This window comes from Trypanosoma rangeli, assembly GCF_003719475.1.
Source record: "Trypanosoma rangeli strain AM80 chromosome Unknown Tra_15.4_contig_00043, whole genome shotgun sequence".
Lineage (NCBI taxonomy): Eukaryota > Euglenozoa > Kinetoplastea > Trypanosomatida > Trypanosomatidae > Trypanosoma > Trypanosoma rangeli.
The window spans coordinates 41769-67003 of record NW_021705787.1 but is presented as its reverse complement, the minus strand read 5'-3'; the positions used below and the strand labels follow the sequence as shown (position 1 = coordinate 67003).

Below are 25235 nucleotides of genomic sequence, written 5' to 3'. Positions count from 1 at the left end.
GTACAACAAGAAGACAACCCCCCCCCCCCCCCCCAAAAAAAAAAAAGCGGGGGAAAAATCAAGATGGAGAGGAAACTGTTGTATCCTATTTTTTTGCTTTTTATGTTGCCTCTTTTTATTTCTTTATTTTTAATACGTCGCTGTGTTATTGTGCAACGATTTTTTTTTGGCTGTTTCTTGTTTGGCAAACCGTTCTTTGCATTTTTATCTTGTTGTGGTGGTGCTGCGTTGTTGTTGTTGTTGCTTTTCTGTTGGTGTTTGTCGCTGCCTTATGCCGTGACCATCGCTGCTGGATTTGGACAGCGAGAAGTGCGATGTGCGGCAGAGGCTTAAAGAAGGAAGCGGTCATGTGTTGGAAGCAACATGATGAACCCCAAAGTGATTGCTATCATCACGTTTTCCTTTTATTTTTTCTGTTTGCTTGCGTACGGAAAGAAAAAAAAAGGCAGTCGCGGAAAAGTTCCATGTTGTGGGCGTCCTTTTTGAGGGGGCAAGGACACTGGCGGAACAAGACCATCTGCACGGTAGTTGCCGGTTTTTAAACTTTGGACACTGACGAAGTGAAAAGAAGGGGATGAGGAGGAAAAAGGCGAGGCGTGCGGAAGGCAAGATCCCTTGTATTTTCTTTCTTCTCCGGGACGTTTTTCATCTTTTTTAACTCTGCACTTGCTGTCGACAGGAAGGGAAGAGTTGTGGTGGTGGCGTTCAGGAATTCAGCAGAGAGGGTTACTTTGCGTTCGTGACGGAGGTGCAACTTTTCAGCTCTTTTATTGTTGGGGCGTACCGTGTAGGAGATGCGAACTCCGCTGACGAGAGTGCGACTGACCGCTCCGTGGTGAACCACGCAACTCGATCCAAATTGGTGGGTATGGATTTGCATATCTTGGGGGGTGAGGATAATATTTGGCCCCACAGGTCTCAAATAGGTAGACGGTTTTGGGTTTTCCCACGCAAGGCAATAATAAGCCACTGCAACTAATAATGAACTTTAAGGTTTTGCATTGCTGTCGCGACACGCTGTTTCTGGCGGGAAAGGTTGAATGTCACTTTTGCGTTTGAAATTTGGACGTTTTATACAGAGGTATTGTCTGCTCAGACGTAGCATGGGGTTTACGTCGTGGGTAGGCATGCCATCGTCGCGGTGACAAGTGGATGCATAAGGACCGCGATGAGTGAATTGCTGTCCATTTATGTCAGTGTGCCTTGTTAGGCTCAGCCACGGCCGCATTGGCTGAGGGAATCCAGCTCAGTGCAGTTGGCGTTGACTGATGAGGGTCCGGAGGTGCTTGTGCGGGAGCCCCACCCATACCGTCCGCGCGAGCCCTAGTTTTGCTCCTTAGGGATGATTTGCTTGGCACCACAATGAGGACGCGGTTACTCCTTCCGGCCAAATGGCGGTGCAGCGCCAAGATTTGGTTTCGTTGAACCGCAGCTGCAGCGAGGGGATCAGGCGGCACCGCCAAGGAAAAACTCACGAGAGGTGACAGACTCGCAGAGATTTCAGTTTGTAGAAGGGAAAGAACTCTGCTACCTTGAACTTTTTTATTTACTTGTTTTTTTTTTATCTTGCTACCGATGGTCTTCTGTCAAGGCAGTAAACATTCGTGTGATATGTTTGATATGAGTGGGTTGTGAGGTTCCTCCAGGGCCACCTGTTGCTTATTAACGTCGTGCCAGTCGCTACGATATCGTGGATACAAGTGAATATAGGGAAGGGAAAGGGGGCGGGATACGAATGGTTTATTGTTCACTAGCTTGTCTCACACGTGCAACTTTTTTGTTTCCGTCACGAGCATCCAGTTGCTTTTTGTTTTTATCCGTCTTTTTCTTCTGGTTCTTAATGTTGTTGGTTTAGTCGTTGTTTGCAGACGCGTGGAGCACAAGACACGATTGTCGGAGGGAGTTGAAGTGAAAGGGAACAATATACAGAAAAGCAAAAGTGGTGGTGACGGGGAACAACAACAATAGCGACAACGACAAGAAGAAAAGGAGGATGACGTCTCCTGTGAAACCCCCACTATGCACCCCGACGTCACTCCTAAATACAGCTCAGGATGTGGGCTTGGGCGACACCGTGGGACCTCCACAGTTGAAGCCTGCCGCTGCAGAAACCTTTTACCGCGAAGAATGCAGAAACCATGACATGCACCCCAACAACACCTTTGTGAAGCAGTTGCTTGCTGGAGTAACTGTGTTTGACTTTGAGAACGGCTACTTGGGTGAGCGAGGTATCGTGCCCATTCTATCTACGTTGCAACGGCTACCAGTGGTGGAGTTGTCAATGCGAAACTGTGAAATCAACACTGATGATGTCGCTTTGATACAGAAAACGTTTGCATCACATGGTACACTTAGAAAGATCGATCTCCGGGGTATTCCGTTGAAAGTGGCCGCAGCTCGTCGGCTTCTTACCCTTGCTGTGCAGAACTCACGTGTGACGGAGATCCTCTTGGATGAGGACACACCAAAGTATCTCCACATTCAAAGGCAGTGCTTTACCAATGCGGGCCTGCAGATTTTGGCCTCGCGATGTCTGGTGTGCAACAGGCCCGTCATTCATTCCCCAGATCAAAGAGTTGAGGGTCACCTTCTCCTTTCCCTTGGAGATGAATTAAATAGAATGGCGCCTGCCACAACAGAGGTCGCTCTTCAAGCCATGTTGCGGTGTATTTTAGCCTGCTGTGAGGTGGGTGATGGAGTCTTGTTTATATGCTCCAGCGAGTGTCGAATCCAGCTCACGAAGGATATTTTCACCGCAATGCGGGCCGTAGTGTGTGAATGTTTCTCTGGTGAGAAGGCTGCGTATCCAAAGAATCCCATGTTTCGGCAGTGTGTGGAAAACATGCTGAAAATAAATCTGGGGCAGCTAACAACGACACTGAGCAAGCACAGTGTACGTGGTGAGGAGAGGATGCTGAGGGGGAGCATTCAAAGCGGGAATCGCTACGACTACGATTTTAGTGATGATGATGATGATGAGATTCGCAGAGAAAAGTTGTCTGACGCCGAGTTGGAGGAATGCACTATATGTGGAACTCATGCCGTTTGTCTTCCGAATGGGGGATTGCGGGCAATGCATCATGTATGTAATGACATTAGAGAAGGTTCCATGCTTCGCCCATCAGCGCTGCTCCGTCTGATAAAATTGCTGATCCAGTATACGGATATGCGTCCCTGCACCGAGAACTGTGTGACGCACCTTGTGAGATTCGGTATGTATGGCTACGGTGGGGTTTTGCAGACCTGTAACAAAATAAGTGAGCCTACCATCTCTTCCCTCGATATTCCCCTTACATATTTGCCTAGTGACGACTTTGCCATTCTTAACTTCTCCGCGGCATACGTTGACGAGATTGACGAGGAAGATACATGCTGTGCATTAACGGTTGCGAGTGCCATGTCAGACATGGATGGCGTAGCCATTGACCCGTATATGATCTTTGCGTGTGGTCGGCATCTCGCAAAGCTGCCTCCTCGGGCGTTAGGAATGGAATTACGTCATGCGTGTGAGGCTGTGCAACTTGTTGGATGTTTGCCTGCAGGTGTTGGGCCCTTTGATCGACGAAAAAAAAAGCCTCCACGAAATTCCTACGTGTTATGGGAAAGATGGCATGAACACGCTGATTTAAACGATATTGTGCGTGTCGCTTTCTCTCGACGAAGGCAAGGCGTCTACGTTGTTGAAGGACCACACGGAAACCTTTTTGACAATGCACGGTCAGCTCTCTGGGCGTTCCGAAATCAACGGTGTTCGGTCTTAGTCGCTATGAAGTTTTCCTTGGAGTGGATGGTGTTTCCAGGAGGTGTGGTGCCGAACGAGTCAACGTTGCAGCAATGCTTTTTGACAACATTTAAGATTGTTGGCCAGACGAGCATTGACAATGCCCTCTACCTCATCTGCCAAGGTAACTTTGGGCCGCGGGTTGGTAACAAGGGTTTTTTTTACATTCCACGTGGAGTCTTCAATTTGTGTGTCACGGGTGCTGCGTACATCTTCGTTGACGCCGCGGCGTACATGATATCAAGGGGTCATCGACAAAATCTGTACGCCGCACGGGTGCTACCAAAGCAAGCCACACAGTTGGTGGAACAACTCCCACTGCTACGAGGGCTGTATGACTTCTGCAAGGAGGCTCTTAACTGGAGGACACGGCACCGCCTTGAGTGCACCAAGGTGGTGTGTGAGGCCCTTTGCCATCTTCCTCCCCCGATCTTTTTCATCTACCGCGGTTGCGATCGTGAGGTGACGGAGACGCAGACAGCGCTCTTGAAGATGTTACGTCAAATTGTTTTTATGAGTAGCGCACGCTCACTACTGTTTTTCTATATTCATGAGGTACTTGGGTTGAAGTCGATAGAGTGGGTAAGTGCACTCGCCCAACAAATCTCACAGTATCCGCCACTTTCTGTGCTGCTGCAGGAGAATGTCGAGATCTTGTCATCTTCCGACCTTCAGCGACGGCAAGCACGCATAGAGTGGTCGCCCTTGAGAACCGAGAAAAAGCCAATTGTGAGGGTGGTGTCGCGGCCTCCAGAGCCGCATCCAGCTAAGAAGACTGTGACAAAACGAATGTCCAAGACGGCAACGGAAAAGAAGTCTGCCAAGGAGGCACGGGATACCTTCTTGGACAAGCTGGAGAATCGCTGGACGAAGGTAAGGGAAGATCGGGAGTCGATTAAGGAACTTCGCCGTTCCAGTAGAAGGGAAGGTCATTCCTTTTTTTCTTCTTCCTTTGCATCTGGCCTTACCGCGGGTTTCACAGCGCGATCTATGGCGGAAGAATGTGATATTATTCCTCCATCACTTGTTGGTTATCCGTGGCACTCCATCCGTCTCACAAATGCAGATGGGAAATTGACAGACTATGCTATGTTTTTCATTAAGGATCACATCTGTTGCATAAATGTCAAAAATCACACCCTCACAGAGCCTTTGCATCCCACACTGGGAAGCCATTTTGCGAGGAGTTTTCCCTTTACTACTGGTTTTGATTGTGCGTTGAACTCGCCAGTGAATCCGCGCACAGTGTATTTCTTCTGTGGTGAGCGGTGGATTGAATGGGACGCGTACTGGCAGACCTGCACAGGGGGTCCATTTAAACTACAAACTCACAGACAGTTTGCGGAGTTGCCGCCGGAATTTATGTACAGGATTGACGCGGCTGTGCCAATTCCCAACACTTCATGCGCATTTTTGTTTTCGCAGCTGATGTATATAGTATTTGACTTTGAAAAGCGGCAACCGGTTGGTGGTGTGAGACGCATTGGGGACGATAAGACAAGTGAAGAGAACCTTGCAACCTTTGGCACAACGCTTGCAAAGCTGTTTCCTTACGGGCCCATGACGACATTGCTTTGGAGCACCGAAGAGACACCACCAGCATGCGACGAACAGGCGGAAGAATCGAGTACGGAGAGCGCTTCTAAAACAAGAGAAGATTCGGCTCTAGTAGAGAAAGTGAGGGTGATGTTGATTGGACGGGATGGTCGTTTGGCAACTGTGTGCAGCTTTGCTTCCGCTGAGCCAACATTGGCACTTGAGGCATTTCAGACAATACCTGCATCCTGTTTCTCACGAATTCCATTAGCGCTACAGCAGATGACCACAGCGGCTCTGCATGGTGTTTGTAAGTGCGTTCTTGAAGCAGAGTGCAATCGTTGTGGCGTTGTTTTGGATACTTCGCACCACGTAAGAGATCAGGTAAAGACAATTACCAGTACACTTACTCAGAAAGGAGATGAATTGGAAAACCTATTCAGCCTTACCCGACGGGATATTAAGTGTACTGCATCATCGCTACTATGTGAAGAGGTTATTTTCGTTCAAACCGAAGAGAGTATGCTTGATGGCCCACCGCAGGTGATAGATGTGGATTATGGTTCTACAAATCCTGTTGACTTTGGTGTTCTTGTGGTTGTGCTGGATACTGCACGCTTGGACCCTCGAGTGCTTCGTATTGCGCCAATTATGGCTGTGGTTGAGAGTAGTGTTGACGGTATTGTATACATTGCACACACACGTTTTGTTCTTCTACCTTATGTTACTGCCACGTGTTGGGGTGATGCACCTGCTGCTCGTTTTTGGCGGATTCGTTTTTTGACAAGATTACCTGTAAACACGGGCGTGGTACGACTCCTATGGTACAAAGTTTTTTGTGCGCTTGGGACTATTCCGTTAGATCCCTGCATCCCGCATGCTCCGCATGAGTCTACCAATGTCAATATCACAGCACCCCACATTCTCTGTAAGCCCACGCAACTCCTGCTATCTCTCACCCCTGGGGTTGTTTTTGCCTCCTCTACCAGTCATGGCTGGTTGAATAAGCACTGCATTTTGCCGCTTCTTCCAGATGGGAAATTTTGCCTTTTTTTTTGCGGTAAAAATTTCCTTGAATTCGATATTGAACATAATATTGTGATTTCGCATCGCTCTATTCCTCTTGCGGGACACCCCGGGTTTGCAAATTTACCATACCCCTTTTCAAACGGGTTTGATGCCGTATTTTACCCCAATCCACAAAATCCGAATGTTGTGGCACTCCTTCATGGGAAAGATATTATACTGTGGAACTTGCAGTTCGGCGCTGTAGAAAAAAACGACAGTAAAAACAGTCCCAATGCGTTCTTTAAGGGATTACCGTGGAGTCTGGACCAGATTGAGGATATTGTTCAAATATGGGATTGTCCTGGCGAATTCTTCCTTCTACAAACTTCACAGGTGCTGCGCTGGAGCATTATCACTTTGGAGGTCGTGGAGGGTCCGATGGTTCTTCGTAACTGCCCCTATTTTTATCACGCTGAATTTGATGACAAACCGTTGCTCTGCGCTGTATCATTCCCAAAAGATCCAAAACGCTTCCATGTCTTTTGCGAGGACCGCGTGGCTGTTCATACTGTGATTGATGACACGGTGACGAACACTGTTGGTCCGGTGTCGGTACGTCAATGTGATTTGTTTAGCACCATTACATGGTATTTGAATTGGGGGAGGCGGCGGTATGATTCTGTGATTTGTATTGATTTCAAGGAAGGACCACCTCTGCTGACTGGAGTTGCAATGCACAGTTCAGAACCCTGTGAGGAGGATTGGCTCATTGAATATAGTGATGATGGGGTGGAGTGGAACACTGTTGGTCATCATCTGCAATCCTCTGCACTCAGTCGTACAAGGTGGGGACTTGCGAGCGTGGCTTGTGTCTCTCATCGACTCTGGCGTTTAACAACGGAGGCGCGTCAAGGTCGTGATGTGGAACGTCCTCCAGTACTCTATATGGCTATGGACTTATTTACGTTACCATGTTCACCATATTTGCAGTCGGCGCGTAAAATTGCCTTCTCTGGTACGTTGAATAAACCCATCTCCACCTTATTTGTGGAGGCGAAAACAACCGTGACATTTGAGTCTGCAACAGAATCTAGAGGGGAGTGTAAACCGGGAATACATCATATGACGTTGGGTTACGAAAAGTTGAATTCGCCTAATTTGATGGCGTTTGCCTGCCGATCTGTGGGTGCTCCGGTGACTGTCATCTGGAGTGTCTGGTGCAGTGACGATGGTGACCACTGGGAGAAGTGTGGGAAGTGGCGCAGTCGTTTTCGTCACTTTAAAGCCTTATGGAAACCTCGAGGACCTCGACAGTACTGGCGCATTGAACTGCAAACGTGGGAGCCTAACGTGTTGTTCGAGGACCTTTGCCTTCTTGAGTACCTTGGTCCCTCGCTTGCTCTGGAAAATTCAACATTGTTTGGAGATGGGTGGGATGCATCGCTGTTGTGGGAAAAAAACTGCGTTGGATGCAAAGTTTCGCCCATGATCTTTTCGGCGAATGTAGGAACGGCAGTGGTGTTTGACAGCAAGCAAGCTCCTCTCCACGTCGTTGGCGTGCGTCTGGTTAGTCACGGAACACAAAATACATCTACTAACTTTGTCATTGAGTGCAGTTCCAACACCATGGAATGGCGAACGATCAATGTGTCATTGCTACTACGCAATGGCTCAGCACAGGCTGCGTGGGACAATGGCGGTTATTATCGCTTCTGGCGTCTTCGTATTGTGCAACACACAGGGCCACCCTTACTGATGCTGCGCGATATTTGCTTTGAGATTTCCAAGTCGGCGCTGTATCGTGTTGTGGAGTCGAATAATGTGGATGGAGGATACAATGGTTGTGAACTAAGTCTTGGGACGAAACTTAAAGAAGTGGTTGCTCTTCAAACAGTGTTGCCGCCCAATTCCAGGTACGTCGTGGAGAAGCTCTCGCTTGACGGTGCCATTTGGGAAGAAGTAGCGAGCATCCAAAACGTTGACACGGCACGTTCACATACGGTACGTCAGAGATGGATGCCAAGGGGATGCTCTTCCAATTGGCGTTTGCGTCCTGCACTGGAGGAGGGCGAAGGAGATGTTACGACACTTTCGTATTCTCTTCCCACGAACATGTGTGTCCAGTGGTATAGCTTTGGTGGAACAACACTCGTTTCCGCCCAAATTGGTGATGTCCCATCAGTGGAGGTGGTCACAACCGGATTTGTTGAGGTGCAGGCCGCCAAACGTCTGACAGAAAATGAGACCGATAGTGTGGTGCTACGCTCCAGAGAGGAGGAAGAGGAGGAAATGGTCACAGTTACATGGGTGTTTAGCAACGGCACAACGCCACGTTTTTGTCAGGTTTTCTTGGGGGGACGGACGGTTTTCAAATCCGTCACCTCAAATTCAGCATCGCCTTCGCCACAACTTAAGCCAACTACGGTGTCTTCTATTTTATTACCCATGAAGATGTCAAAACGTTTTGGAGCAAATGGGATCCGTAATGGCGGTACGGATGCGGCGGATGCTGGGGACGCCATTGTTGCAGCAGGAGAAGAAGTAGAAGAAGGCGGTGCAACAGTAGTTGTGGAGACAAGTGAAAATGGCGTGGACTACGTCCCCATTGCAAAGCGACTTTTTTCCCAAGTTGGCAATTCACTTTCGTGGGCGATGAATGTCAGCGCCACCTACTGGCGGATTCGATTTAAGGGGATCCGAGAGACTGAGGTTCTAGAGTTGTGGCAGGTTACATGGTATATTGAGACTGGCGTCAATGCCGTGTGGGCTCAATCAAAACCGTGCATGCTTAGTTCCTCAATGTATACTACATGGCAGGAGGCCGCTTTTAACAATGAAGATGAGTTTTGTCGAATATGTCGCGAAGGTTTTGATCAGGCAAGAAGTGTTGCAAGTGGACTTCGTAAGGCAGGTGATATTGACCGTCATGGTATTGTGGCAAAGAGTGTCGTTCAGCTCAGAGGCGAGTTTACAAAATTTGTGGCCAAAGTTTCAAAGGATGCGGTAAAAGACAAGAACCCACCACAAGACAAATTTATTTGTATTGGTCAACCATTGAGCAATGACATCATGTATCTGCTTTACAAGGCTGCAAAAAAATACGATTGCAATGTGGATGAACTGAATCAGTTGGTGTCGCATCCATTGCTATTGGCGCGTGATATGGTGCGATCAAATGAAAATATGTCGTGGTTTTATCCAATGTTCCTTCAAGAGGGTACTTTGGTGGAAAGCTTCTACGGATTTCACCGCTTACGCGCCTCCCTTGGAGTCTTATGGAGTCTGTCCCTACAGGTGCAGAGAAACCTAGACCTTTTGTTGAAGTCTTTTTTGAATCCCTTAAGTCCACATCTGGCATCTGTTATTATTACAGTACATATTGAGCGAAGCGACTGGATTGCGGCGGAGCATTTTCCACAACTTCCACTTCTTTACGACGCCGGATTTACAGGACGTCATATGGTGATGGTATTTACTCTTAACCAGGTGGTCTTCAATTCCCGATATAACTTAACAATACCCGGGGCAGATCCATTTCCCGCAATATTTCCGTTTAAAATCCTACCCGGTGTGAACTTTATTCAACGCATTCCTATTGCTGTATGTCCATCTCCTCTGTTTGACTGCCTTCAAATGATTTATTCGGAAGAATTTCTTTCGAAATATGAAACGGAGTTGGTGTTTACGTCACCCTCAATGCAGAGCAATACAGGCCTCGTGCGGTTTACATTACCGGGGGAGGGTATTAACCTTGGCATACCGGGTCTGACGATTGGAAGTTTTGAATTTGAAGTTCAGCTCGTAGCGGAAAGTCACCTCGACGATGAACGAGCGGCCTTGATAACAATTGGACAACGAGAAACTGAGAAGGACCGGTCCCAGATGGTGACCTTTGTGACTCACGACACTGTATTTAAAGGGGCGAATGTGGATCCACCCATACAACTAAGTCTTGTAGGGTGTTTTGAACCAATGGAGGAACAAATTTCGATTTGTGGGACGTCCCCAAGCGCCCATTTGCCTCTTACTTGCCGTTTTTCGGATGCCTTTCTCACCAACCTGAAGGTTTCGTTTGATCTCATGACTGGAGAAGCTTCACAGTCGTTTGTGGAGCCTTACTTCACCTTAGCGGGAACCCTAACCATCCCCACGTGTGGTAGTTATGATTGTTGCCTTCTACAGGTACGCCTAGATCGTAGATATGAGACTCTTGTACTGCAGGTGGTAGATCTGCATCTGTCAAAATTAATTCAACTTGGAGGTTACATGGTTAACACTTTACCGCAAATAAAGAAGAACGAATGGTTGCATGCGGTTCCTATTGTGTGTTCATTGAGCCTCAGTATGCGTTGTTCCGAAGTAAAGGCATTTGGAACTGGGACGATTGAGTTTGTGGGCTTTAGGGGAGATGCGTACGCAACTATTTTACCGGGGTGTATTGGGATTACGGCAACGCTTCCCAGCCTACGTATTGGTAGTATTCTTTTAGAAGGGAAATCTGACAAGGAATGCATCGTGTTGCACATCGCCATGCCTGCTAGCGGTGCTTCTGTTATCCGGTTAGATGGATATAGTGCCCTCCTTGCACCCCATCTCTCCCCTATAAAAGTTGAGATGTCACAAGCTGGTGTCATGTGTGTCTCCACCGGCGTCTTTTACGACTTGTGCATTGAGGAGGAGTCACTTTTTCCATCTGGGGCATACGCACAGGTGACAATCTCTCATAGCGTACTCACCAAATGCCTTAGTGAACTGCTGCAAGAGACACCTATGATTGCTGCCGTCTTAGCCAAGGGCATTCCCTTCTCATTGGAGGTGGGGGAGGTGGTTGGAGCGGAGTGTTTGTTGGAGCAAAAACTTTTATTTCTGACGGTGCGTGGGGTACTGTTTGGATGCCGCTTTGATGTGACAATATCTGTGGTGTCGCCGGACAACTCACTGGAAGAGGCACGTCGCATTTGCCAACTTCTTCTTCCCTGTATCGTGGAACAGTGTGATGAGTCTCTCTGGGCAGCGTATGAGATGTTGGCTGGCTACTTGTCGCCGCTGGAATTAAACAAAGAGACGAATGTAGCTTCCGAAGCAAAAGATGAGGGGGGGAAAGTGGATGAGGAAGACAGCAAGAGTGAAGTTGAGGAAGCCTCGTTGGTCTCGGGTGTGCGTCCTGCGCCAGCAAGGTATTCGCTAACAGCGGCAAACGGACAGTTTATTAAACACTGGATGAAGTGCGAGTGCGAGGCGTTGGATAGGGCTATTCAGGCCGACTTTGAGATGGGGCTTTACAAGGATTCCGAAGTGTGTTTGGATGAATCTCCTAAGGGAGTATAAAGTTGAAATTTTTTGCTGCAAGACGCACTTAAAATAGAGTATAGTCAGCACCTGGGACGTGCTAACCATGTACAGGGAGGGGAGTGGAGAAGTGATCTTTCGTTAGATGATGTTACACAAAGAAGTGAAACAAAAAACAAAAACAAAAAGAAGCTTATAAGGGCTGTTCAGAGAACTCACAGTCTTGAGCCAAGGCTAAGACTGTGAGTATATATATATACGATTGATGTATTTTCATGTTGCAGATTATTTCCTATTCTTACCGTTTTTTTTTCCTTTGCTGTTGCTGTTGTTTATGCTGGGGTAGGAGTGGTGTCTGGCTTTGAGACGGCGCTTTTCCGCCTGTAAGGCAAACAAAGACACACAAGACAGAGGAGGAGGAAGGAAGGAAACACGTCAAAAAGACAAGGACAGAAAATTGGGCTTCTCATTTTGTGGTTTTATGCGATGGAGTCGTCGGTGTCTTCATTGATGGATCACCTCAACGGGGTGGAGACACGCCGTCGTGTTGTCATGATGAAGCGCAAGGAGGCGGAGACGCGACTCGCCTTTGCCACTGAGGAGCAGCAGCAGCTGGAACAGCAGAGTGTACAAAATGAGGCTCGCACGGTGGAGCTTAAGAAGGAGCTGGACCATCTTCTGGAAGAGCAGCGGCAGCTGCAGCTGCAGGTAATGGCTGGCATGGACACAGTTCGCCAGAGTGAGGTGGAAGAGGCACTTCTCATCGAGCACGTGCGCGGTCAGATGGAGAAGGCGAGCACCCTCGTGACGACGTGGCGTGGGCACGCACAGGAATTGGGGGAGGTGCAGCGTTGCTGGGGAAAGGATGATGTGGCGGCCCCAATTCAACAACGCATCGCGGAACTTGACGCCGAATTGGTCCGTTTGTGTTCTGAGAAGGAGCGACTGGAACGAGTGATTAAGGATATGATGGAGGCACATGCATTGCGGAACGCCGGCCTCACCGTAGGGGCAACACCACAATCTGATACGTGCTCTGCCCATGTACTACGTGTGGGTGAAGATATCGCTGCTATCCAGTTGAAGGAGCAGTTGGAGGCGGAGCAACGTGAGTTGGAAGAGCTTCGGCTGCATCATGCGAGACAAATGGCGGCGTTAGATCGCGAAGTTGCGGACTTGACAAGCCGCTCGGTGGAGCTTGGCCAGTGGCTCGCTGACACTATTGGCTCACGGGATCAGGCTATCCAAAGTACCCAGCTTTTGCAGTCATGCTTAAACAGCGGCGTCTGCGCATTCTGCCGCCCATCGTCCTGAATGGCTTGCACTTTCATCACAAAAGCAACAGGGGTTTTTTTTTTTTATACTAGCTTTATTTGGTGATGCCGCTTTATGTTGTCACGTTTTACTGTTTATGTTTATATATATATTTATATATATTTTTTTGGGTGGAGGGAGGGGGGGGGGGTGTCCTGGTACAGATGAAGTTAATGCAGTGTGGTTTGCACCACGCCGATGGTGTGACTTTTGTTTTGTTTTGTTTTTGCGTAGGCTCGCGTTGGTTGTTGCTTATAGTGTGAAGAAGAAGCGTTATGCGTTGCTCGGCTGCTTTGTAATGCCATTTTTTGTTTCTTTTTTTTTTGTTGATTTTGTTGCTGTTCGCTCCGTGTGTTTGTGATTTGCGGTTGGGGCATTCCAGAAGAGAAGCCACAAGTCACCGCGTGCACACGCCACGCTGCTTTAATGTTAAAGAGCCTACGGAACCGAGTGAGACGCGAGAATGAGCCGCGCGTGCTCATCGTGGGACTTGACAATGCAGGGAAGACGACGCTGCTTAACACGCTTTGTGAGAACGATGTGCCCGACTTCGAAAAGGCTCACTGCACACCCGCCGCGCCGGAGGGCCCAACGCAGGGGTTTAACATAAAGACCCTGACGCGTGCTGGCCGGCGCGCGAAGTTGTGCGATCTTGGCGGTCAGCGGGCGTTGAGGGAGTACTGGCAGGACTATTACAACAACACAGACTGCATCATGTACGTCGTGGATTCTTCTGATCACCGCCGCCTCGAAGAAACCTACGCGTCGTTCGTGGATGTGCTAAGCGGAATTCAGGGCGTTCCTGTTCTAGTCTTTGCCAACAAACAAGATCTGGCGACGGCAAAGCCGCCACAAGTCATTGCAGAGACTCTCCATCTGCAGGAGTTTCGTGATCGAAAGTGGCACATTCAGGGATGCAGTGCCAAAACCGGTATGGGTCTGGAGGAAGGCGTTGCATGGATCCTAAATGTGTGCACCTCCTGATGTGAATAAATAAGCAAAGCTGGATGGAGTAAGACGGTGCATACGGGGAGGATACGGTGCCTCACTTATTTGTTTGTGGACCGCGCCCACACATGTTGTGTCCACATACATGTAATATGAGAAGCACCCCGAAGAATGAAGAGGATGATACTACATCTGTGTGGTTGAGGCTTGCTACTGCAATTATTATTTGTCAGACGGGCAAAGTCCGATTGAATTGGATTTTGCAGGAAAGACGCACAACCCCACATACGAGAGGTAAACCAAGCAGCAACAACGACCAAGAAAGAATAAGAGGAAAAAAAAACGGGGTGAAGGAAGAAGCAAAAAAAGAAGAAGAATCCTTATTGCCTGAATTCATTCGGTCTGTAAATCCCTCTATATTGCGGTGCACGTTTCTCTGTGCGGTAGGGAAATTCTGTTCTGTTTTGTTATTCTTTTTGGGAGAGTGAGGGGGAGAGTTCAAAACAAATCAAGGATGTGTGGTTGTAGAGAGAGGGACTTAGAGGTGTGTACCTACGTTTTGACTCTCTTTTGTTTATTCGCCTTTTCCTGTGAACCGGGGTCGGGCACAGATTTTGAGCTGAGGTTTGCGTTTGATGTTGTGCGGCATTCTCAACACCTGCAGAAATATCCGCTTGTTCTTTTCCATATGCATAGACACTCAAAGGCAACCAATGTTTTTGGATGCCTGTTAATGCTTTACATTTTTTTTTGTTTGGATTTTGATGTGTCTCTGTGTCACCTTTCTTTTGCGTTGTTGACGGTTATTTGTGTGTGCTCATACTTCAAAGTATCTCGAGCCATTTTTTTTTTTTGCCTTTTATTTTTTCATGCCTGCGTTGCGGTGTTGTGGGGACGTGGTTAGAGACGTTGGGGTGGTCGCGGCATACGTTACAGCTAGCAAGTGAACTGAAGTGTACGGGGTGGGTAGGTGTTCTCATGGCAACTGACATCGCCGCCAGTATTGAAGAACCCCGCGGCGTCACATGCGGGCTTTGTTTTAACGTTTTCAACAACCCGCTCACGTTTGACTGTCAGCACAGTTACTGTGCTGACTGTGTGCGCAACAAGCTAGATTTGCAAAACGAGGATGGTTTTGCATGTCCTCTCTGTACTGTGCTCTACCCCACGGTGTCAGTGCGAAACCTGCATGAGTTTGCTGATGCAGCTCTTGCCAGTCATGTGAAAATTGTTGCAAACGGGGACGATGGCCAAAGTATTTGTCAGTGGTGTGAGGAGGCTCCCGCGGTAATGCAGTGCAGTGAGTGCATGTTCGTCTACTGCAGCGATTGCAATGCTGCTGTACACAAGAGCGCTGCGAAGCGTGGCCATGTGACGGGAAGAATTGGAGTTCAACAAAAGTTACGAGGGATACAAAAAAAATGTCACGTTCGCGGCCATGAAGAGTACCGAGCCGAGTTTTATTGCTTGCAGTGCGAGGAAATGTGTTGTGCGTATTGTCTTCAGGTTGGACAACACAAAAACCATGATAATACTAGCATTGCACGGGCAGCGGCCGATGTCAGGCAACAACTGTCGCGAGACATGAGCTTGATCACGGAGAAAAAGATGTGTCTTGAAAGTCAAGCCAGTGAACTGAATCGTGTGACGGCACAATATTTTACTTCCTACGATAGCGTTGAAAACATTCTCACAGAACGCTTTGAGCACTTCAAGCAACGATTAATGCAGCGTGAGGTAGAATTACGCAAGCTACTTGCAGCTTTGAGAGAGTCAGGTGATGCCTCACTTATAGCGTCACGTAAATTGTTTTTGATGAAGCTCAATGCGTTGAATGAGGCCATGCTACGCTTTCAACACATACAGCATAGTGGTTCCGACCACGAGGTACTGGAGAGTCGCTCCATTCTTTATAGTTTTCTCAAGACCGAGACCCCGTCTGTTCTTGGAAGTGGGTTTAAGGTCTCCAACCTCGGTGATATGGTGATTTCAGGCTTGGATCTCCAGTTGGATCTGCAAACTGTGCATGCTGCGGAGCCACAGAAGTCCGCCCCTGTGGAGCAGATGATGGCTAACGGGCCTCCTTCTGGCGGCCTAACAACACGTCAACCGGGTGAATCCATGAATGGCAACCGACGCTTCCTTGCGGCATCTGGACTGTCAGCAGAAACACCGCTGCGACTTACATTTCCTGTGGATGACGATGTGGAGGCCACGGTGAAAAGTGACGGTATTCTGTTGCGCTGTGTTACACGTGGAGGAGGTGGAGTGACCCAAATAGGTGTGCGGAGCAAGGAGCTTATGGAAAACGTTGTTCGTCTCTTTCCTGAAGATGGGGGCTGCGTTACATGGCGAGTACGCCTGGAATCCATTGCAGAGTCCTTCCTTGGCGTTGTTGAGAAAACAGATGCCACTACCATTCCAGAGGGTTTCTACTGGTGTCCTACGAGGAGCGGTGTCGTCGACGGGCGTATTGGTCATTTTAGCCCTCTTGTTCATCAACTCCCTCTGTGTCGCAACGGTGATGTGCTTCGCTTTACGTACGAGGTGCGGGAGGGGACTCTACGTCTCGGTTTGAACGGAAGTGATCGCGGCGTCATTCTCACTGGCCTGCACCCTCGCATAGCAGCGTGCTTTATTTTTTATCCTGGAGAAGCCTTGACAGTCTTGTCTTGATGATATGAGCGGAGAAAAAAAAAATAGTGCATGTGTGCGCGTGTTATGTTGTTCGGCTGGTTGGTTTGTTACATACGTATGCGTGGTGAAATGCATGACGTGATGCCAAGGTGAGATAGAAGAGCATGATTTGAATATCGGCGGTGCGTTGGTCCTGGCAGTCAGCTAGGCAGGCGTTGCCTTTCTGCCCCCCCCAATTGAACCAGCAAGAGAGAGAGAGAGAGAGAAAGAAAGAAAGAGAGAGAGAAATAAAGAGAAAATTTAGAGAAGGAACTGGAAAAAAAGTGGAGGCTTTTTTTTCTTTTGATTCATTTGTATTTTCCTTCCTTCCTTTGTTAACGCTGGATTTTTTGGCAGGCCCGGCCGGCCTTGGCAGTGTGCCTTGCCCGCTTCACCCGTGCGGGGCAGGAAGCATTTAGATTTCTCTCCGATTTTCTCCAGTATGGGAGCAAAAGGAAGATTTCAAAGCGAAAGGCACATGACTCTTTTTATTGGTTCATCTTCTTGCGTGGGGCGGTGACGACAAACGTATGTATTTATGTGTGTGTGTGTGTGTGCTTGTCAGATGCGGTGTTGAAGTCCTGCATACATGCCCTTATTTGCTTCTGGTTTCTCAGCATGCTTGTTCTTTGTAGGAGGTGAGTACCTTCAGTAACTTCGCCTCATGACACTGTCAACTTTACTTGACGGGACTCTTGAAGGAAGGCGTCCATCTGATATTGTTTACATATCAGTTGCCACCCTTGTGGCCGCCAAGGTACTGGCAGACATTTTCAGCGACGGATTCCTGCTTAAGCGTTTAAACTTGGCAAAGTGGGGCGTCGTGCGTGCCGTTGCTGCCCCTATCATTCAACGAGAGGTGAAGAAGACTGCCAAGATGTTTAAAATGCCGGCGAAGGAAAGTGAATTCAAGGCGAAAAAACTACCAGAGAAGGCCACAACAGATGAGAATGTTCTCAGTATCGTGCATACCCTTCACAAGGATCTTGATAAGCCGTACGAGATGGGTAGCTTGAGTGGAGCCGTGTACCATGGGGGAGCCTCGCACACGGCGTTGATTAACCGTGTCATGGAAGTATTTCAGTGGAGTAACCCACTCCACTGCGACGTCTTTGGCGCCACACGCAAGATGGAAGCGGAGGTGGTTTCAATGGTGGTCCACATGTTTAATGGGCATTTTCTCCCCGATGCTTGTGGCACCGTTACCTCTGGTGGTACAGAAAGCATTCTGATGGCGATGAAGTCGTATCGCGGCTGGGGACGTGCCAGGAGAGGTATTGAGCATCCCTCAGTTGTTGTGGGTATCACTGCACATCCGGCCTTTGACAAAGCAGCTGAGTATTTTGGTATTACCCTAATAAAAATTCCGGTTGATCCTGTGACACAGAGAATCAATGCAAAGGAGGTAGAAAAATACATAAAACACAATACTGTCGCCATTGTTGGGTCTGCGCCAACCTTTCCCCATGGCGTGGTTGATCCTATCAGTGAATTGTCCGAAGTGGCATGCCGTCATGAAGTTGGTCTTCATGTAGATTGTTGTTTGGGTGGGTTTATTGTGCCTTTTATGGAGAAGGCAGGCTTTTCCGCTCCCATTGTGGACTTTTGTCTCCCTGGTGTCACGACGATAAGTTGTGATACACATAAATATGGATACGCACCCAAAGGCACATCGACTGTTCTCTACAGAACCCGAGAGTTGCGTTCGTTTCAGTTCTGCTGTGTGGCAGAGTGGCCAGGTGGCATTTACTGTTCCTCTGCAGTGAGTGGCTCCAAGCCAGGCAATGTCATCGCGGGAGCATGGGCAGCTATGGTTCGTATGGGAGAAGAGGGTTATGTAGACAATTGTCGTAAAATTATGGAAACTCGTATGAAAATCACATCTGCGCTTTGCAAATTACCTTACATTTCAATTATAGGAGATCCTACCACCTCTGTGTTTGCTTTTAATAGCGATTACATTGACATTTATGTCCTGGGTGATCGCCTAGGGGAGCGTGGATGGGTGCTCAACCGACTTCAGTTTCCATCTGGTCTTCAGTTTTCGGTAACACTACTTCAGACACAGGAGGGAGTGGCAGACCGCTTCATTCACGACTTGACGGACATCGGTGACGAGATGTACGGCGCGGTGAAGCAGGCAGAAGAGGAAGGTAGGAATATAAAACGAGGCGAAACAGGGGCAACTGTTTATGGTTTGCAGCAACGATTAGGCGATCGCAGTATCGTGAAGGACGTACTACGGGAGTTTTTAAATCAGTACTACAGCGTGGATCATTAACGCTGTACTATGCATATATCCATTATTATTATTGTTCTTTGGTCCCATGTATGAGGGAGTGACTAATGCCGTCATGAATCACCCTGCGTAACTGTATCGTTTTTCACTGGATATGCATAATTAACGCGCCTTCTTTTTTTATTTTTTTTATTTTTTTCCCATTTGAAAAGTGGATGCTTTTTTTTTTTTTACACGTGTGTATAATCGTTACACTTCGTTACCAACTGTGTTGTGGCGCTATGCGTTGGCACGTACTGCCGTTGGGTGGTAAATCTACTTCACTTGTCTTGGTTCTTCTGAACTCAGCATCACCCAAAGCCCGGATGCCGATATCGTAAGTTTATAGCACTTCAAAGAGATCCATTGCCTTTTCTTAGCTTCCTTTTCAGCGAGGTGCTGAACCCTGGCACCACGTTAATGTGGCTCACGGCTTCGCTAAGGGGGGTGTAGTTATATGATCCGGGTGCAAATTATCATTTTATTATAAGGGCAATGAGAATTTGCAAAACTAAATGTGTTCCTTGCATATGTCTGTATATTTATTTAGGGGATTACAAGCGCAAGGTGCGAAGGCAGTGGGCAAAAAACGAAAGCAAAATGGGAGGATTAGTAGGGGAGGTAAACACGAGAATAGACGAAGGGGGTTTTCAACGGAGAAGAGGGCGGGTGGTGCTCCTGTTTTTGTTTTTGTTTTTTGCTGCACACTGGTGTCATATATATACGCTCTTGATCTTTGTCTTTTTTCGTACGCGCCAAGCTGCGATAGGGTGTGAGGGTGGAAAGGTGAAGGGGAGTAGTGGATCCACGTCGGTCCAGATGACTTTTGAGTTTCAGCTGCATCAGCCACCCTGCGACCTCGCATTTCTTGCCGTTGTCAATGGACCAGTCCTGTACAATGCGGACAACGTCACAAGCGGTGCAGTTAAGAGGGAAACGATTCGTCAAATTGGCTGGCACGTGCTGCGGCTACCGGAGGAGTGGTTTTTCTCGGAGAAGTCACGCGAGATGACGGAGAAGGTGTGCCACGTAATGCAGTGCACTATTCAATATCTTGTCTACTGTCAGAGGCAGTTCGAGGCAGAGGTGGCGGATGCGCAAAGAAGAGCCGAGGAATTACGTGAAGAAAGGGATGAACTCTTTGAGGAACTCGTGGTGTTACGGGAGACGGTTGCACAGATGAGGCAGCGCCGTGTGTCAAACAGCCGGGATGGAATGAACGCTGGAATAGCGGTGTCTCATCACCTCTCGTGTGTAGAGAAATCTGGACGCTTCTTTACGTGTTCCCTGTGTGGAAATGGCTACCCGTCCTCCTCGTCGCTGGAGTCGCATCTGAATAAGCGCCACCATCGTGGAGCACAGTATGCAGCGATGACAGCTGCCACTACTGCAGCACAAAACAAAGTAGTGGCGGATACGCCTTGGCCAAGCGATGCATTGACAAAAGAACTTGCGTCTTTAAGAGCAGAAGTGATGGATCTTCGCGAGGCTATGGCGGTTACACAGGAGAAGAGGCGGCTTGATGCGAATTTTTCGCTTTTCTCCCCCATTAGTGTTGTGACGTTACCGGCGCATCAGCTGCCTGGTACACCGTTTGAGGTTGCCCATCCTTCACAGAAGCAGCGGGGGGAAAAACTAATAGACGCACTTCAAGACGAATTGCGGGTCATGCGATCTCGTGTGCAACACATGGAGGGAATGATGTGCCAGCAGGCTGGCAGAATAGAGGGTGGATGTGGAAGACGCACACGTGAGCTGGATGAACTCACGTCGAGGGAGGCGCGCCTAACCAAAGCCGACTCTTCTCCCCCGGAGGTGAAGCATCAACAATTAGCTTCATGTGCCTCCGGCAGCTCGGCCCATTCTCTCAATGGCTATCCGTCTCGTGCTCCTGCAACTCCTGATATGATGCACACTGAAGACTTCACCGAGAAGCAAGTAAAATTTTTTCCACGCCAAAAAGAGGCTCGGGAATCCAACCATGCGGCCGACGTGCCGGCCCGTCGCAGCTCCACGTTTTTTACGGGAACGTTGTCACTATCGTCTCAGTTACTCTTTAAGCCTTCTTCTACCCTGCCTATGGCTGAGGTTGTTCAGGCATCATCGGCTTCAGAACTTGAGCCGCAGCGCTCTGCCTCACCACAAGGACAAAATAATCAGTCAGCGCTTGAGATGCAAACCTCAGTGCCCACTGAGGCAGAAGCTACAGCTACGTCTGCTGCAGTAGAAAACGATGGGCCTTCAGAACCGAAATCCTTTCCCCATTCCAGTGGGTTGAATTTTAGCATTCTCAATAGTCTTAATGTTGACACCTTTAGTTGCAAGGGTCTCTGTGCGTCACGGAAGCTATCCACAAACCAGACATACCCCACGAGCTACGTGGGAGAAGAAGAAGCAAACAATGCCACGAATGATGAACTCAAAGCATCGGGGAGAGATGAGGCCGATGGGGTTATGCAACACAGCAAACCAAGGGCATCCTTGTCTTCCTTGTCACGAGAATCCTCAGAGACCTTTGTGTCTAATCCCAAGATGTTCATAAACTCTCAAGAAATCTCTAAGGGGTCTCCAGTCGACTCCTACGTAATTTTCTCACAACCCTCTGCGCAGCGGGAGTCTCCAGAGACCGAAAGGACAGTATCGATGATTACCAGCAGCTTGCATGACGCACACAATGGAAAAGGCGTGAAGTCCCGCGTTGAAGCTCCCATTAGCGAGAGACAACGAGAGAAAGAACTGAGTGTTGAAGGAAAAGGACCGGGTGTGGGTCGTAGAAAAATGCCATTGAAGGGTGCTACTTCTGAAAAGAGCAAAAAATGGAAATTTTCGTTCATTTCAAAAATTTTTAGAAAGCAAAAGAAGTGAGTTTTTCAAGAGGTTAGTTTCACAAAATGAAGTTTTTTCTTATATATATATTGAGATATATGTGATGTCTTGATAATGTGTGTTTGTCTGTGTGCTGCACCTGGGCTTGGCTAAATCAGTAATTGGTTGTGCCGGAGGCGTTGTAGATGCGGTCCTTTTTTTTTTTTTATGTGCATTTGCCTTCATTTCACTTCCTCATTTGTGATTTTGTTTCTGTGAGTGTGAATTTGATTTTCTTTCTTCTGTGTATCTCTCCTTTTTCCCTCTGTTCTATCTGTTGCTGATGGTGGTAGTTTACTGGAGCTTCTCTTTTAAAATGGTGTTTAATGGAATATGCCTGGCATGCCTGACTGTTGTCCGTGCTTCATATCGTTGCTGTTGTTGTGTTCCCCCCCGCTTTTCGGTATATCGTGTCATCAGCGGAACCTGCAATTACAGGCCTGTTGTTTTTCAATCATCAACTGCGTTCTGTTACCCGTTCCCGCCAGATATCCTATTGTTTAGTTTATCCGCAGATGCCTACTTCCCCATGACTTTTGTTTTTGATTTGCTTTGCTTCTTCCTTGCTTGTTTTCTTGCCATCTCTCGAGCTCCACCATGTTTGAGAGGTCTCTTACTCCTTCATAGTGCTTTTCTCTTTGCCTCTTTTACTCTGTTGGCTTGTAACTCGCTTGTGTGTGGGTCGGTAGGATTTATTGCACTGTTAAATACATAAATAAGTTTGTAGAACCTGTGAAGAAGGTCGCGAAGTAGTTGTTGACAGGGATAACAATGACGTTGGCTCGCGCATTGAGGGCCTGGACAGCTCCCATGGCGCAGGTACATCGCCCACACGATGGCATTCGTGGAATGATAGCGAAAAGGCGGTTTCATCGAGGCGATTTGCTGATGCATGTGCCGCTTCGCTACTGCTACTTTCCACATGCCTCGCGTAACCCCCGACAACTACGACGTTGGAACCAGTCTGCACTTTTCCCAGAGGCTCAGCTCTGGTTGCTGCGACTCTCGTCCGGCGCGTCAGATGCGGGTGTCTCTCTTAGCGCCTCCGTCTCAACAGAGGACAACAAGGTGGTCACGCTTACCCTCTCGCCTGTGGAAGCCTCACTGGCCGTTTCAGTAGCACTGCGGTACTTTTGGCGTAAAGTTGTCTTGCTGAAAAATCGGGAGGGTGCCGGCAGGCCCGCGCTGGGTCCTTCAAATTCTCATCCGGCGGATCTGTACCTTCAGTCTATTCCCATGGAGCAACATATTTTGTATGGTTTGGAGGCACCCTACTTTTCTGACGTTGAGGACGAGGCAAATGTTCACTCCAATATTGAGCAAATTGCATGGAATCTTCGGGATTGCATACTCACTTGTGCTCCACAAGAAGAGTACGCGTTCTATGACGCACATCCATCGGATTTGGATGCTACGCTGCTTGCAGCAATCTATGTTGTGCGGGCACGTCTGTTGCGGATGGCCACAATTTTTGGGGATGAAAGGTCTTCTGATCGTGTAACATCGGTCATTGCACCTGTTGTGGATTTTTTGAACCACGGTTCAGCTAACCATAATTGCGCTGCCTGTGTGACCATCCCTAGGCGCGCCGTTGTGGTTCGAGCAGTCAGAGACATTGGTGTCGGCGAGGAGCTTACGCTCGACTACCGTGGTCCAGTTCAGCAGCGACACGGTGGATTTCAAAACTATCGTGGAACGTCTAGTTGTGAAGAGGCGGAGGAGCGAGAAGACTGGTGGGAGTCACGATATCTCTTCTCTGCCAATGACGCATAAAGTGTGTATGTGTGTGTGCGTGTGTCTACTTTTGTCGGTCTACACCCATCGTATTTCTCCGACTTCACCTAAACGCCTTCGTTCTTATTGCTGTCTTTTTTTTTATTTCTCTGCATATGTCTCTGACTTGCACTCACATCGGGGGCAGCTGACTAGTGAAACAAGGCTTTGCACTTCCGTCTTTGCCCTTTCGTTATTGTTGCTGTGTCTGTCTCCTTTTTTTTTTTCTTCTCTCTCTCTCTTCGCATACACGGCGTTTGTTCCTAAGGTCAGAGGGGTGTTCCCTGCTACGGGGATAAAGGGAGAGAGGAGTAAAAATATAAATAGAAGGAGGCGGCGGGGACTAGGCAGGTTGCGTGAATGTGGTCCAAGGTGTTTGCTCCTTTGCTCCCCAATCGTCTTGCACCGGCGCAGAAGTTTCCACAGCTGAAACTTCGCCCGCAGCAGCACCGTCTTCTCACACACAAACGCCAATGCGACATTTCACTCACCTCGTTTGACGCGAACAGCGTGGAGTTCGCACGCCGGGAGATTGCCTCTGGGAGCATTGTGGAGATACGGGATTCGGATCGCCATCAGTTGCTTGCGTTGGGATTCTACGAGCCAACGCTTCTTCGTGTAGACGTGTTTCATATGACCTCACAAACGGTCTCTGAGCTGCCTATCATTGACGAGGAATTCTTTCTAAATCGATTGCGGGAAGCATGGGAGAAACGTCGGCGTGTGTTTGGCTCAATGGTGAACGGTGACAATAACACGTACCGAGTGCTGAACGGCACTGCGGATGGTATTCCATCCATGTACGTGGACCTCTATTCTTCTAGCTTTGCCCGCATTGTGGCAACTTCCTTTGGAGCTGAACGACTCGTTCCTGCTGTTTCAGAGTTATTGAGGCGTCAGGGGTCTGAGCAACTGCTTTTAGATACGCCGTGCCTGAAGGACCGCGAAAAACTTACCCTCGTTCATCCCACCATTCCTCTCTCGGCAGTGTACGTTGAGAATGGCACGAGGCACTTGTGGGTTCCATCAGCAGAGGTCCCTGCAACAAGAAGCAATAGGTGGTTGCTTAACCCAGCGCATCGCAGGATACGTTTTGTGCTCCGTGAAGTCTGTCGCGGCAAACGTGTTTTGTGCGTTAATGATCGTAGCGGGTCGGCGGCACTAAATGCCGTGATGTCTGCGAAGAGTGTACTGATTGCTGAATCAGATGGTGCTCTGGTAGACCGTGTACGGGAAAACCTGGTATCTAATCACACTTCATCTGTCTTTAATGTTTGTGAAACCACCATATGTGCACGTATCGAAGACTTGGATGCCCGCCGGCAGGATGTGGTTTATTTGGAGCATCATCCAGACCAGTTATCGTCGGAGGAAGAGTGGCGAACAACATTGTCTGCGTTGCTGCGGCGTCGAATTTGCGGTGTGGGGACTCTGCTCTTTGTGGCACAGGAGGCCGCTCCACTTGGTATTTCAGATCTCCTCCAGCAGCATTTTTCAGACGCACATGCTGTGCCCGCGCAACGAGATGCGGTTGCTGCGGCCCTTCGTGCTGCTGCCTCCGAGCACAATTTAAACCTCCGGCAGCTCCGCGTATTTGGTCCTTCTGTTGATTACCCCATTCTTCCTACGGCTGACGCGCTGTGTTTTTCACAGTTGTTTCTTTTGGAGAAGAACTATTGAGGTTGCTAATTGGAGTTAAAACCTTTGAGTCAACGAGAAGCGAAGAGGGGCGGGAGGATCGTTTTCACGTCTCCCCAGCCAAAGACT

At 48.5% G+C, this 25235-nt stretch overlaps 8 protein-coding genes across 8 annotated transcripts, besides 12 other annotated features; all 8 read left to right on the top strand.

Moving 5' to 3' along the window:
- Nucleotides 1-17: 17 nt before the first annotated feature.
- Nucleotides 18-34: a microsatellite.
- A 175-nt stretch (nucleotides 35-209) lies between these two features.
- Nucleotides 210-259: a microsatellite.
- A 1695-nt stretch (nucleotides 260-1954) lies between these two features.
- Nucleotides 1955-1986: a microsatellite.
- Nucleotides 1987-1993: 7 nt separating this feature from the next.
- On the top strand, nucleotides 1994-11653 carry TraAM80_02002 (uncharacterized protein; the record flags this gene model as incomplete). Its single annotated transcript, XM_029379022.1, has 1 exon — nucleotides 1994-11653. One exon carries the CDS (start codon nucleotides 1994-1996, stop codon nucleotides 11651-11653), a length of 9660 nt encoding a protein of 3219 aa, XP_029241151.1.
- A 447-nt stretch (nucleotides 11654-12100) lies between these two features.
- Nucleotides 12101-12928, top strand: TraAM80_02001 (uncharacterized protein; the record flags this gene model as incomplete). Its single annotated transcript, XM_029379021.1, has 1 exon — nucleotides 12101-12928. The coding sequence occupies one exon, from the start codon at nucleotides 12101-12103 to the stop codon at nucleotides 12926-12928; it is 828 nt and encodes a 275-aa protein (XP_029241150.1).
- Nucleotides 12929-13024: 96 nt separating this feature from the next.
- Nucleotides 13025-13051: a microsatellite.
- A 181-nt stretch (nucleotides 13052-13232) lies between these two features.
- Nucleotides 13233-13299: a sequence feature (A-rich).
- A 55-nt stretch (nucleotides 13300-13354) lies between these two features.
- On the top strand, nucleotides 13355-13912 carry TraAM80_02000 (ADP-ribosylation factor-like protein; the record flags this gene model as incomplete). Its single annotated transcript, XM_029379020.1, has 1 exon — nucleotides 13355-13912. The coding sequence occupies one exon, from the start codon at nucleotides 13355-13357 to the stop codon at nucleotides 13910-13912; it is 558 nt and encodes a 185-aa protein (XP_029241149.1).
- Nucleotides 13913-14194: 282 nt separating this feature from the next.
- Nucleotides 14195-14253: a microsatellite.
- A 601-nt stretch (nucleotides 14254-14854) lies between these two features.
- On the top strand, nucleotides 14855-16552 carry TraAM80_01999 (putative zinc finger protein; the record flags this gene model as incomplete). The annotated part of the gene is made up of 1 exon (XM_029379019.1): nucleotides 14855-16552. One exon carries the CDS (start codon nucleotides 14855-14857, stop codon nucleotides 16550-16552), a length of 1698 nt encoding a protein of 565 aa, XP_029241148.1.
- A 208-nt stretch (nucleotides 16553-16760) lies between these two features.
- Nucleotides 16761-16799: a microsatellite.
- A 281-nt stretch (nucleotides 16800-17080) lies between these two features.
- Nucleotides 17081-17109: a microsatellite.
- A 107-nt stretch (nucleotides 17110-17216) lies between these two features.
- Nucleotides 17217-18833, top strand: TraAM80_01998 (putative sphingosine 1-phosphate lyase; the record flags this gene model as incomplete). Its single annotated transcript, XM_029379018.1, has 1 exon — nucleotides 17217-18833. The coding sequence occupies one exon, from the start codon at nucleotides 17217-17219 to the stop codon at nucleotides 18831-18833; it is 1617 nt and encodes a 538-aa protein (XP_029241147.1).
- A 130-nt stretch (nucleotides 18834-18963) lies between these two features.
- Nucleotides 18964-18990: a microsatellite.
- A 215-nt stretch (nucleotides 18991-19205) lies between these two features.
- Nucleotides 19206-19274: a mobile genetic element.
- Nucleotides 19275-19649: 375 nt separating this feature from the next.
- On the top strand, nucleotides 19650-21695 carry TraAM80_01997 (zinc finger protein; the record flags this gene model as incomplete). Its single annotated transcript, XM_029379017.1, has 1 exon — nucleotides 19650-21695. One exon carries the CDS (start codon nucleotides 19650-19652, stop codon nucleotides 21693-21695), a length of 2046 nt encoding a protein of 681 aa, XP_029241146.1.
- A 541-nt stretch (nucleotides 21696-22236) lies between these two features.
- Nucleotides 22237-22274: a microsatellite.
- Nucleotides 22275-22466: 192 nt separating this feature from the next.
- TraAM80_01996 (uncharacterized protein) lies at nucleotides 22467-23468 on the top strand (the record flags this gene model as incomplete). The annotated part of the gene is made up of 1 exon (XM_029379016.1): nucleotides 22467-23468. One exon carries the CDS (start codon nucleotides 22467-22469, stop codon nucleotides 23466-23468), a length of 1002 nt encoding a protein of 333 aa, XP_029241145.1.
- Nucleotide 23469: 1 nt separating this feature from the next.
- Nucleotides 23470-23493: a microsatellite.
- A 335-nt stretch (nucleotides 23494-23828) lies between these two features.
- TraAM80_01995 (23S rRNA (cytosine1962-C5)-methyltransferase) lies at nucleotides 23829-25148 on the top strand (the record flags this gene model as incomplete). The annotated part of the gene is made up of 1 exon (XM_029379015.1): nucleotides 23829-25148. One exon carries the CDS (start codon nucleotides 23829-23831, stop codon nucleotides 25146-25148), a length of 1320 nt encoding a protein of 439 aa, XP_029241144.1.
- Between the last annotated feature and the right edge of the window lie 87 nt (nucleotides 25149-25235).